The following is a 14,079-nucleotide window of genomic DNA, read 5'->3' on the forward strand; positions in this document are numbered from 1 at the left end:
GCCCCACCCTAGGAAATGTGAAATACATTCAGGGAATCTTCCATGTTAATGGTACTAGCTTTGAGAGAGGCACTGCTTGTATGTCTTACCACATTTCTCAAACTATTATTCTGCTAAAAATTTCTGAGGCTTTGCAACAATATTCTGCTTTAGAATTCAAAGACACTCTAGGAAATCTGAGAATATAAAACAATTAAAAATCTCAAAACTTGGGGGATCCAAGATGGCAGACTAGAGGGAGGCTGCGTTCCTTGTCACGCCGTAACTCCGGTTCCAAGCAGAGGATATCTGGGATATCTGTTTCTTGGTAAGGCACTTTTTGCTGCTTATCGATCCCCTGCTGTGATCTGCTGTGATCACCTGCAGTCTGCCAGCATATATAAGATGCGTTTTTTGAGTGCAGATTGCTCACTGTCAGGCGCCTATCATCCGCCATTGCCTGTCACCTGTCCATCGCCTGCCTTACACCTATCCATTACCCAACGCACAAGATTCAACTCCCGATCATCCGACAACAGTCAGCAAACTGATTGCCGACCGCCAGTGGAGCACCAGCTGCCTGCTGTTGCCAGGAAGTTCACTGTCACAGTACCTGCAGGTTTGATTACACGTGGCTGCTGTCATTTTGAGACAACAGCCAGGCCCCATAGGACCCCTGGCCGGACTGACTGAGCCTCGTCTCCAGGATCCCTCAGCCTGACTGATCACTCCCTGCCTCTTGGACCCTCACATCAACTGACTGCTCCCTGCCGCCAGGACCCCCAGACCAACTGACTATGCCCTATCACCAGGACCCCAGACTGACTGATTGCAACCAGCCTCCAGGATCCCACAACCACACACCCGACCTCCAGGACCCCTGCCTGACCAACCGCATACCGCCTCCAGGACCTCCTGCTGACCACGGCTACACCCTGAGCTGCAGCTCCCCATTTGCCAACACATTTTGAAGCCAGAGCGGCCATCTTGGATAATCCTGTAAGCCTTAGCTCCCATCTTTAGGTGGGGCAAAACCCATCCTGAGACGCCTGCTGCAGGCTTGAAGCTCATTGTCAGGTACCTCTCATGCATCAGGCTACTGAACTCTGGGAGGTTTCATTACTATATGACTATTATACTGTAGATTTTCTTTTTCTCCTTATTGAAAAATTTTATATAAGCTTTTATTTCTTTACTTTTCTTGTTCTCTTTTCCTTTTGTTTAACTGTTCCCTCAGAGTCTCTTTCTCCCTTTTTTGCATGCTAACATCCAATTTCTTTTGATTACACTCTCACCCTTTCTATTATCTAGAATTTCTGTATATTCTTTTCTTATCCCATTAACAGCCACATTCTATATCCCTCTGCATCCTCTTTGTCCTCCATTTAAAACTGCAGACCTTATTGCAAATCTGTTTGTTATACTGAAGATAATATTTGAACTCATTTTGTTTATTATGACAATTTTGTTATTGTCCTCATAGAGGCTACTTGGTCTAGGATTGCATAGTGTCTGAATTGGGCACTACTAATATTGATCTCCCCTTAAAGAAAGGGGTTTGGAAACCTATAGGGCCACTATAAGCCTATAGGGGGAAATCTGCAATACCCCAGATCTGCATTGGTAGAGGGGAAGATACATGAACAACATGAAAAAACAAGGAAAGAAAATGATCCAAACAAATCTAGATTCTATATTAATAAAATCCAATGACAGTATGTTAGAAGAAATGTCAGAAAAGGACTTCAGATTATACATGATTAAGATGATTCGTGAAGCAAAGGATGAGATAAGAGAGCAAATGCAGGCAATGAATGATAATACCAATAAGCTGAAAGAACAAGTGCAGGAAGCAAAAGATCATTTCAACAAAGAGATAAGAGATTCTCAAAAAAAACCAAACAGAAATCCTTGAATTGAAGGAAACAATAAACCAAATAAAAGACTCAATGGAAAGCATCACCAAAAGACTAGACCACTTGGAAGACAGAACTTCAGACAATGAAGACAAAATATTTAATCTTGAAAATAAAGTTGCCCAAACAGAGAAGATGGTAAGAAATCATGAACAGAATCTCCAAGAACTATGGTACCATCATGAAAAGACCAAATTTAAGAATTATTGGGATTAAGGAAGACAGAGAGATACAAACCAAAGGAATGAACAACCTATTCAATGAAATAATATCAGAAAATTTCCCAAACCTGAAGAATGAAATGGAAAATCAAATACAAGAGGCTTACAGAAAACCAAATGCACAAAATCACAACAGGTCCACACCAAGGCACATTATAATGAAAATGCCTAACATTCAAAACAAAGATAGTATTTTGAAGGCCGTGAGAGAAAAGCATCAGATTACATATAGGGGGAGACCAATACGGATAGCAGCTGACTTCTCAACCTAGACTCTAAAAGCTAGAAGGGCCTGGAACAACGTATTTCAAGCTCTGAAAGAACATGGTTGCCAACCAAGAATCCTATACCCAGCAAAACTAACCTTCAGATTTGAAGATGAAATAAAATCCTTCCATGATAAACAAAAGTTAAAAGAATTTACGAATAGAAAGCCTGCGCTATAGAATGTTCTCAACAAAATATTCCATGAGGAGGAAATGAAAAACAACAATGGAGGCCAACAAAGGGAGGAACTACCTTAGAGAAAAACCACTCAAAGGAGAAACCAAGCCAACTTAAAAACCAAAAATAAGCCAAATGACTGGGAATACAAATCATATCTCAATAATAACCCTGAACGTAATGGCCTAAACTCATCAATCAAAAGACATAGACTGGCAGAATGGATTAAAAGAAAGACCCAACAATATGCTGCCTGCAAGAGACTCATCTCATAGAAAAGACATCCACAGACTAAAGGTGAAAGGATGGGAAAAAACCTACCACGCACATGGACTCAGTAAAAAAGTGGGAGTTTCCATCCTTATATCAGATAAAGTGGACTTCAAGCCAAAGTTAGTCAGAAGGGATAAAGAAGGACATTTCATACTGCTTAAGGAACCATAAATCAGGAAGACATAATGATACTAAATATTTATGCCCCAAACAATGGTGCATCCCCTTACATCAAACAAATCCTTCTCAATTTCAGGAATCACATAGACCACAACACAATAATTCTGGGCGACTTTAATGCACCGCTGTCACCACTAGATAGATCTTCCAAACAAAAACCAACCAAAGAACCATAGAACTCAATAACACAATCAATAACCTAGACTTAATAGACATATATAGAATATTCCATCCATCAATGAGCGAATTCACTTTCTTCTCAGCAGCACATGGAACCTTCTCAAAAATAGACCATATGTTATGCCACAAAGCTGCCCTTAGGAAATGCAAAAAAATAGAGATACTGCCTTGTGTTCTATCAGATCATAATGGACTGAGAGTAGAAATCAATGACAAAATAAAAAACAGAAATTACTCCCACACCTGGAGACTAAACTATATGCTATTGAATGAAACATGGATAACAAAAAACATCAGGGAAGAGATAAAAAAATTCTTAGAGGTCAATGAGAAAGATGATACAACATATCAAAATCTCTGGGACACTATGAAAGCGGTACTGAGAGGAAAATTCATTGCATGGAGCGCATTCCACAAAAGAATGAAAAGTCAACAACTAAATGACCTAACATTACAGCTTAAAGTCCTAGAAAAGAAGAATAGAATAAGAGCAAAAGTAGTAGAAGACAAGAAATAATTAAAATCAGAGCTGAAATCAATAAAATTGAAACAAAAGAAACAATTCAAAAAATTGACAAAACAAAAGTTGGTTCTTTGAAAAAGTAAACAAAATAGACCAACCCTTAGCCATACTAACAAAGAGAAGGAGAGAGAAGACTCAAATTACTAAAATTCGTGATGAAAAAGGAAATATCACGACAGACACCACTGAGATACAGAACATAATGAGAAGCTACTTTGAAAATCTGTATTCCAACAAAATAGAAACTACCGAAGACATTGACAAATTTCTAGAGACATATGCTCCTCCCAAACTGAACCAGGAGGACATACATGATTTAAACAGATCAATATCAAGCAATGAAATAGAAGAAGCCATTAAAAACCTACCAGCCAAGAAAATCCCAGGACCAGATGGATTCTCAGCCTAGTTCTACAAGATCTTCAAGGAACTCATTCCAATACTTCTCAAAGTATTCCAGGAAATAGAAAAGGATGGTACCCTACCAAACTCATTCTATGAAGCTAATATCACCCTCGTACCCAAATCAGGCAAAGACACATCAAGGAAAGAAAATTTTACACCAATATCCTTGATGAATATAGATACAAAGATCTAACAAAATATTGGCAAACCGTATCCAAAAACATATTAAGAAAATTGTGCACCACAATCAAGTGGGGTTCATCCCTGGAATGCAAGGATGGTTTAACATCCATAATCAATAAACGTAATCCATCATGTCAATAGACTTAAGGATAAGAATCATATGGTTATTTCAATTGATGCAGAAAAAGTGTTCGACAAAATACAACACCCCTTCATGCTCAAAACACTAGAAAAAATAGGAATAGTAGGAACATACCTGAACACTGTAAAGGCTATTTATGCTAAGCCCATGGCCAATATCATTCTTAATGGAGAAAAACTGAAAACCTTCCCTCTAAAAATGGGAACAAGACAGGGATGTCCTCTTTCACCACTTCTATTCAACATTGTCCTTGAAACTCTAGCCAGAGCAATTAGGCAAACCAAAGAAATTAAAGGGATACGAATAGGAAAAGAGGAACTTAAGCTGTCACTATTCGCTGATGACATGATTCTATATTTAGAGGATCCAAGAACATCCTCCAGAAAACTTCTAGACCTCATCAATGAATTCAGCAAAATAGCAGGCTATAAAATCAACACGCATAAATCTAAAGCATTTTTATACGCAAGCGACGAAACAGCTGAAAGGGAAATGAGGAAAACAACTCCATTTGCAATAGCCTCAAAAAAAAAAAAAAAATACTTGGGAATCAATCTAACCAAAGAGGTAAAAGATCTCTACAATGAAAACTACAAAACATTGAAGAAAGAAATTGAGGAAGACCTCAGAAGATAGAAAGATCTCCCATGTTCTTGGATAGGCAGAATTAATATTGTCAAAATGGCTATACTACCAAAAGTGCTATACAGATTCAATGCAATTCCAATTAAAATCCCAATGATGTATCTTACAGAAATAGAGCAAGCAATCATGAAATTCATCTGGAAGAATAAGAAACCCAGAATAGCTAAAGCAATCCTCGGCAGGAAGAATGAAACAGGGGGTATGGCAATACCAGAACTTCAACTATACTACAAAGCAATAGTAACAAAAATGGCATGGTATTGGCACCAAAATAGACAGGTGGATCAATGGTACAGAATAGAGGACATGGACACAAACCCAAATAAATACAATTTTCTTATACTAGACAAAGGGGCCAAAAATATGCAATGGAGAAAAGATAGCCTCTTTAACAAATGGTGCTGGGAAAACTGGAAATCCATATGCAACAGAATGAAACTAAACCCCTATCTCTCACCCTGCAAAAAAATCAACTCACAATGGATCAAGGACCTTGAAATCAGACCAGAGACCTTGCATCTTATAGAAGAAAAAGAAGGTCCAAATCTTCAACTTGTTGGCTTAGGATCAGACTTCCTTAACAGGACTCCCATACTACAAGAAATAAAAGGAAGAATCAATAACCGGGATAGATTCAAACTAAATAGCTTTCTCTCAGCAAAGGAAACTATCAGCAATGCGAAGAGAGAGCCTACAGAGTGGGAGAATATCTTTACCACACATACTTCAGATAGAGCACTAATTTCCAGAATATATAAAGAACTCAAAAAACTGTACACGAAGAATGCAAATAACTCAATCAACAAATGGGCTAAGGATATGAACAGACACTTCCCAGAAGAAGATCTACAAGCAATCAACAAACATGAAAAAATGTTCACCATCTTTAGTAATAAGAGAAATGCAAATCAAAACTACACTGAGATTCCATCTCACCCCAACTAGAATGGCGATTATCAAGAACACAAGCAACTATAGGTGTTGGAGAGGATGTGGGGAAAAAGGTACACTCATACATTGCTGATGGGGTTGCAAATTAGTACAGCCACTCTGGAAAGCTGTGTGGAGATTCCTTAGAAAACTTGGAATGGAACCGCCATTTGACCCAGCTATCCCACTCCTCGGCCTATACCCAAAGGACTTAAAATTAGCACACTACAGAGATACAGCCACATCAATGTTCACAGCTGCTCAATTCACAATAGCCAGACTGTGGAACCAACCTAGATGTCCTTCAATTGATAAATGGATAAAGAAACTGTGGTGTATATATATACAATGGAATATTACTCAGCTATAAAGAATGATAAAATTATGACATTTGCAGGCAAATGGATGAAACTGGAGAATATCATGCTAAGTGAGATAAGACAACCTCAAAAATCCAAAATACAAATGATCTCACTGATAAGTGGATGATGACACATAATGGGGAGTGGGAGGGGGGCAAGAATGGAGGAAGGAGGGACTGTATAGAGGGAAAAGAGGGGTGGGAGGAGTGGAGGAGAAGGAAAAAATAACAGAATGAATCAAACCTTATTACCCTATGTGAATGTATGATTACGCAAATGGTATGCTGTTACTCCATGTACAAACAGAAACAACATGTATCCCATCTGCTTACAATAAAAATAAATTTTAAAAAAATCTCAAAATTTAACATCAGGCAAATGTAAATATAAATACATGCATGTACCTACCAGCTTTGCAGAAACGTATTTTATAATTCTGCTAAAGGGGGAATAAGTTCATGAAGGATAAATTCTGGTGTTCTATTACAAAGAAGGGTGATTATACAACAATATGTATAATTCAAAATAGTCAGAAGAGAGGATTTTGAATGTTCTCATCACAAAGGAGAAATAAATGTTTGAAATGATGGATGTATAACCTAAATATCCTCAGTTGAACATTAGACAACATATAAACCAACTGAAATATCACATTGTGGGCTGGGGTTTTGGCTAGCATGTGTGAGGCACTGGGTTTGATCCTCAGCACCACATATAAATAAAATAAAGGTCCACTGACAACTAAAAAATATTTTTTTAAAACATTGTACCTCCATAAAGGTATAATTATTATTGGTAAATTATTTTTAAAAATAACTAATATTGCTGATCAAGAACAAATTTTACTAGTTCACGTTAACTATTTAAATTCAGACTGCCACACCAGGAAAAATAATAGGGTGTGTCAGATGTTTAGAGGATTTCAAATAAGCTTCTACTAAATGAGCAGGTTCTTCAGGAAGTTGGTGACTGCAATTCAGAGCATAAAAGAAATAGCAGAAGACGTGAATTCCAGCCAGAGTGGTAAAAATAAGAAATCTACTGCAGCCACATGGGCTCCTCAGCATTCTTTTCCTGAAGGCACAAAGCAGCACTGGGGCCCTGGCAAGCTGCTAAGCAGGAACAAACAGGGACCAAAAATCACCATGGATTGTTCACTTCTGTCAAGCTTTCCCAGGGACATTTTTGCTAGATCTGAAGGTTGACAGTTCGCCCTCGGCACTTTATGTCATAAAGGTTGAGACAGATTCTCAGAAAAGTGTTTCTCTCCTAGGCCTCAGGGTTTTGCCTAAAAGCAAGCAAAAATTCTTGGGTTTCTGAACCCAAATGCTGACCCAGGCCAACCTACACTGGCTATAGCCGAATACATCCAGGGAACATAAACTTTCCTCTTTTCTTCCTATCCCCATCCCTGCCCACTGGCTTTCTGCTATCCCAAAAATTAATTCACCTGTTGGTTCTTCCATTTTCTTCTCTCATTTTTCCTTTTCTTTTTCAATCCTGGAACGTCTTGATTCTTCAGATAACACTGCCCGGATTCTAACCAGAAGGTCTGGCTTCCGGCAGCAGGAGCAAAGTGTCTTTACCTACCCATCCTGATAGCAGACAGCGGGCAGCCAGTGCTGAGCAGCACAGGTACACTAACCATCCAGGTATGCAGCTGTGATGATGAAGGCCACGTCATGTCCTGCAGCCCCGAGGCCTACATGCTCCCAGTCAGTTTGAGCCGGGGAGCACTCATTGCCATCCTAGCCTGCATCTTTGTCCTCTTAGGTGAGTAGGTGGTTCCTTTCTTTTCCATCATGTTGGGTACTGCGAGTGCTAGCTCAGATCAGTCAGTTATCCCCCAACTCAGAATTGCTCTTCTACTCCATGCTTACTGAAAAGGTGGTCAAGTAAAGTTTGGGGAGAAGTACAGAAATTGAAATAGTCCCTGAATTACATATATTTATCAAGCATCTATAATGGGCTGGAATACCATGCTAGGTGCCAGAATTAAGACAGACATGTCCTAGCCTTCAGAGTTTAGTTCAGAACAAATCAAGTTCATTTTGATATCACAAAACTAAAATTAAAATTTTAAAGAAGACACAATAATCAATTCTAACTCTATCACTTCAGATTAGTAGTAGCTAAAACACACAGAGGTAAGTGACTGACCCTAAGCCAAATGTCAGAGGCAGAGCCCAAACTGAGATGCAGGAGGCCATACATTGGGCACCCAGTCTCAGCAGCAAGCACAACCCTTCTGAGTGCTCTTGCTCAGATTCTGCAGGTGGTTAAGGGTTACAGAGAAGAGGGACAGATGTGTATCCTGGGAAGATGGGATAAAGGCTATGTACCATCTCAAATACGGTGGTCAGTGCAGCCCTCACTGAAAAAGAGAATTCTGAGCAGAGGTCTGAAGGAAGTGAATGAGTGAACCACATGGATTTCTGGGGAATAAGTACCTTGCAGCATTAGTGCCCCTGCTAGGTAATGTGGCCATCTCACAAAAAGCAGTAACTAAACAGGGCCAGTTTGCCTCTGCTGGTGAAATAAAAAGAGGAGATGACAGGCTAGAGGGAGAGTGGTATTGTAATAGCGGTTACGAACTTTTTCCTCTCAAGCCCTACTGCAAGGCAGCCTCCCAATTCCCTTATACCTAATGCCATCTGTGCCATTGTTTTTGAACTCCACATTCAAAGACAAATACCTAAATCATCTATTGATTGAATCCATGAAAATATCTGTACATGTATCCCACCTCTTCTTATTGAACTATGCCAAAGCAAATATATCTTATTTGGGGAAAAGCAAACTTAACATACAAAAATATTATTCAATATAAAAGAAATCCCAGTTTTCTATGAGGTAAGAAAATAAAGCACTAGAGATTTCAATTAAAATAGACTTGCAGGGGCTGGGGTTGTGGCTCAGTGGTAAGAGCACTTGTTTAGCATGTGTGAGGCACTGGTTCAATCCTCAGCACCATCTATAAATAAATGAGTAAAATAAAGGTCCATCAACAATCAAATTTTTTTTAAAAAATAGATTTGCATATATCCACATACACCCTTGATCTCATTTACCTATACACCAAGAGACTGAATCAAACCAAGGAAGAAAATTACCCATTGTAAAAAAATGTCCACTTGACTGACTTTATAGGCAGTCCTAGACATTTTAAAACACAACATGTAGCTTCTAAAGACTTTTTAAAATACAATGTGTGGCTTAATTCTGTTGATATAGTTCAGTCTTACATGAGGAGAGAAGGAGTATAAATGAATAACATTTCTAAGTCCTCGGAACACAGGATCAAAGATAATTATTTCCTGGTCCTTGTCTACCAACAAGTAAAACCTGCCGGCAATTCCTTGTGTGTCCATAAGGTGGCATTGGGAGTCCTTGAGTGCAGAACAGGACCACCTGCAAGAAGCTATTAAAAACTTGCTCCTAGGAGAAATTTTCAGAGTGGATGTCCTTACAAAATATACATTTTGTGGACAATTAAACAAACATGTTAATCTTGACAGTTTTGATTTTTTAGAGATTTTTTTTCATGTCTCAAATTTGTATCCAGTTCCTAGAAAATCTCGTAAGTCTTTTCACTATGCTTATTGTACATAAAGAATAAATATCCCATAGTGGCACACCTCTTCATCCCAGCTACTCAGGAGGGTGAGGCAGAAGGATCACAAGTACAAGCCCAGCCTGTGCAACACAGTGAAACCCTGTTTCAAAATAAAAAAAATAAAATAAAATTTAATGGTCAGGGATACAGTTCAGTGGCAAAATGCTTGCCTAACAAGAATAAACATCCCATTAACTGATTCTCTTCTGTCAGGGAATGAAGGGAGCCTTTTGGCTAAGACCATTTTCCCAAAATCTGATTTTCAGAGTGCATTAAACCACTTATTATTAAATCAGATTACCTAAAAAAAAAAAGACACTTTAATAAAATGGACCTTCCACACACTGCCTAAATCTCCACCACCATCAGAATTTCCTCCAGAAGAAACTCAAAGACTTTTAATTATTTTCTTTTCTTTTCTTTTTTTTTTTTTCTTTTTTTTCTTTTAAGAGACAGAGCCTTACTATGTTGCCCAGGCTAACCTCAAACAATTCTTCTGCCTCAGCTTCTAGAGTAGCTGGGACTACAGTTGCATGCCACCATGCCTGGCTACTCAAAAACTTTTCTCATTTTGCATACTAGCATTTTCCAAAATATCACCACTACCACTCCAAGGTTACCTGTGTGAATCCCTTCCCAGTTGCCCCATAATTCACTGACTATGCCTCTCTACTCTATTGGTAACACCTGTGAGTCTATAACCCTTATCACGTCTGATTTGTATTAGTCATCAACAATTGTTTTTACTCTCCTTAGCCTGCAAATTCCTAGGAACAGAAACCATGTCATAATAAATCTTATTTCCCATTGCTTAGCACAGAGCCTAAACAAATATTTAGGTTTTAACAACTGTTTACTGAATCCCACAAATAAAGCATGTTCACTTAGACTCCCATTTTTCCATCTGCATTCAATCCAAATTACACTCCAGTCTTTGATGCTCAGTTCAAGCTCCCACTTCTTTACAGTTCTTTTAGTCTCTTTCCCTAAAATCCTACAGTTCTAATCTATGCCTCACGTTTTTACACACAGAAAAAACACACAAGTATGTAATTACTTTCTGTGTACATTTTATCAACCAACCTAATCACAAAAAAATTAGGTTACTGACATAATTAACTGCAATTTATACAAAAAGCTCATTCTACATTCAAATACTTTTAAAAAATAATTGTTGTGAACTTTGTTGTTCAGTCTGCAATCTCTTGCTACACAGATGAGTGTACTCCACTATTTTTTCCCTTGGATAAACTGGGGACTTATTTTACAGTGTCAAATTGTCACTATTCACCAGATGTAACAAAGCACACCAGGAAAAAAAAAATCAATAACAGTTCCATAGCTAAAACTTCAACACACTTCCTGGAAAACATTTTCAGTCACAAAGATAAACAGCTCAATGGAATCATCTCTATCTCTCCTCTAAATCCCAGTGAACACATCCTTTAAAAAAAAAAAAAAAAGTGCATGTGTTGGGATAAAATTTTATCCAAACCTGCAAGGGCACATCTAACAGTGTGGTACTTCTTAGATAACATGATGAATTCTATAACATGTTACCACTCATTCCCTTCATTCCATGAAAACGACTAGATCCAGAAATCCACAACCACCTCTCTAACGAAAGGCTTTCCTGAGGAATGCACCACACGGGTCATTGACGCTCCTATTTTTTGAAGGAGGTATAAGAAGACAACTACTTTAGCTCTGTTAAGGGGTGCAACTTAAGAACAGACAATCACCACTGAGAAGTCCAAATTTGAGAATCTTTATTAAGCCAGTCCGCTGACTGTCTCACACAATGCCCCAAAAAATGGCTATTGAGAGAACAGCCCTGACCACAGGGTTGTAGGGGTTCTTATACCAAAAATCACAGTAATCATCAAAAGAGAGCAATTTTTACTACATAGGAGTTGCCCTTGTATAACTGATGATGGGCACAGAGGCGGGGTGTTCCCATGGGAGAAAATTACTTCCTACATAACATGGAGTCTCAGAGCAAAATGGAGTCTGTTTAGTCATTTCCCTTAGAGTCTGGCCTGTAACATTCTCATGGAGTCAGATCTGTCAGCCCCTCACAAGCTCAAGTCCTGTTTATGTATCTATAGGCAAATTCATTCATAGATGATTATATGTGGAGTTAGAATCCGATTAAGATGCTGATGTAAGAAAGCAGAATTTCATCCACACAATATTTTCACATTACAAAACAAAAGTATAGTCACTGTTTTATAGGCAGAGTACGTGATCTGATGCTTAGCTGGGCTGATTTCACGGCAGGCCACGGTGCTCTGCGCTTTTTAAGTGGGATTTCTCACTGGTTGGGTGGGTGCGCACACAGTGTTTCAAGGCAGCAAGCTGATGCACAGACATCACATGCCACTTTTTAACTGAACCAACTGTAGAGACCCAGGGCTTCATTTGCCCGCAAGACCTCAATCTACCACGGGCAGAAAGAGTAAGGAGGAGGGAGGTGGCTGCTGACTCCCCGAGGATTAAAATACCCACGTGCTGCCTGAGCTCAGCGAATGCTGCCTCCCCCGGGGTTAAGGAGCGAACTTCCAGGGCCAACGCGCGGCTGCGCTTACCAGTGAACACCTTCTTCTCCCTGTTCCCCGCAGTGCTGGTGCTGCTCATCTTGTCCATGAGGCGGCACCGGAAGCAGCCCTACATCATCGACGACGACGAGAACATCCACGAAAACATCGTCCGCTACGACGACGAGGGCGGCGGCGAGGAGGACACCGAGGCCTTCGACATCGCGGCCATGTGGAACCCGCGGGAGGCGCAGGCGGGAGCCGCCCCCAAGACGCGGCAGGACATGCTGCCCGAGATCGAGAGTCTCTCCCGCTACGTGCCTCAGACGTGCGCTGTCAACAGCACCGTCCACAGCTACGTGCTGGCCAAACTCTACGAGGCCGACATGGACCTGTGGGCCCCACCTTTCGACTCCCTCCAGACATACATGTTCGAGGGTGACGGCTCCGTAGCGGGGTCCCTGAGCTCCCTGCAGTCGGCCACCTCAGACTCAGAGCAGAGCTTCGACTTCCTCACCGACTGGGGGCCCCGCTTCCGGAAGCTGGCGGAGCTCTACGGGGCGTCGGAAGGGCCAGCGCCCCTGTGGTGATGGAAGCCGGGAGGCGGGCGCACGTCCAAACCCAGACGTTCTCGGAGGCTACTTCGCGGACGAGGTGCAGCCGATCACGCGAGCAATACTGTGCTAGAGAGTGAGGATGGGGTGAGCGGGGTGAACAGAGCTCTCTCTGGATCAGCTTTACTTGGTTAGATTAATTTAAATAATCAAAAGGAAACCCAGGAAGAGGAGGGCAGGATCTCCTTTTTTTCTTTCTTTTCTCTTTAATTTTTCTGACACTATAGTCAAAGGCTTGGAGTCCAAGGTGTTAGACAAGCCTGGCCTTTTTTTGCCATTCACCAAGTCCTTTGTCACTTTGCCACCACAAAAAAGGCGCTGGTCTTAAATACAGAGATGGCAAGTGAACGCAGGTAATAAAAACGTCATATTCCTTTTATTTTCCATTTAAGAGTTTTGCTGTATGATCAGACCACAGAAACCAACCCACACACAAGAACCCTGAAAAATTGTTCTTTGGTGAAATTAACCTACGTGTTCTGGAATGGATGGAATTTCTTTTAACCCTTTTGAGACAAGGTTAAGACTGAATCAGCCTTGCATGGGGGATGGGTGGGAGGGTGGGAGAAGGAAGAGACATTGACTTTGTGCTCAAGTTTAATAGCTGAACCAAGAGTTGTTGGCATTACAGCTAATACAGTGCCATCGAGTTAGAGTGCTTCTGTTCTCCTCTCAGCTCTTTATGCCCCTGCAAAAGTGTTCAGAATGAAACGAGAAAATCTGCCTCTTTTGCACTGTAGATGTCTCTTCCATGTGCCAAATGTGGAGATTAGATGCTACAAATGAAAGCCAAATAAAAAGAAGTATCTGATAAAAGCATGGGTTAGAGGGCTTTCCTAATCTGTGTGAGGTCAATCCAAGGGATGTTTACATACTGTAGATAACCTACTTGAACAAAAATCAGTATTATAGAGAATAAATGGATGTAA

The 14,079-nt window shown here is 40.2% G+C and overlaps 1 protein-coding gene across 1 annotated transcript in view; it reads left to right on the forward strand.

Moving 5' to 3' along the window:
• Cdh20 (cadherin 20) overlaps positions 1–13,692 on the forward strand; it is a 224,122-nt gene extending 210,430 nt beyond the window's left edge. The window contains 3 exon segments of the mRNA XM_047526681.1: positions 7,906–7,965; positions 7,968–8,156; positions 12,621–13,692. Of these exon segments, the coding sequence (XP_047382637.1) occupies positions 7,906–7,965; positions 7,968–8,156; positions 12,621–13,126 (755 nt within the window). The 3' untranslated portion in view covers positions 13,127–13,692.
• Positions 13,693–14,079: the final 387 nt, after the last annotated feature.

Source organism: Sciurus carolinensis, chromosome 15, assembly GCF_902686445.1.
Source record: "Sciurus carolinensis chromosome 15, mSciCar1.2, whole genome shotgun sequence".
Lineage (NCBI taxonomy): Eukaryota > Metazoa > Chordata > Mammalia > Rodentia > Sciuridae > Sciurus > Sciurus carolinensis.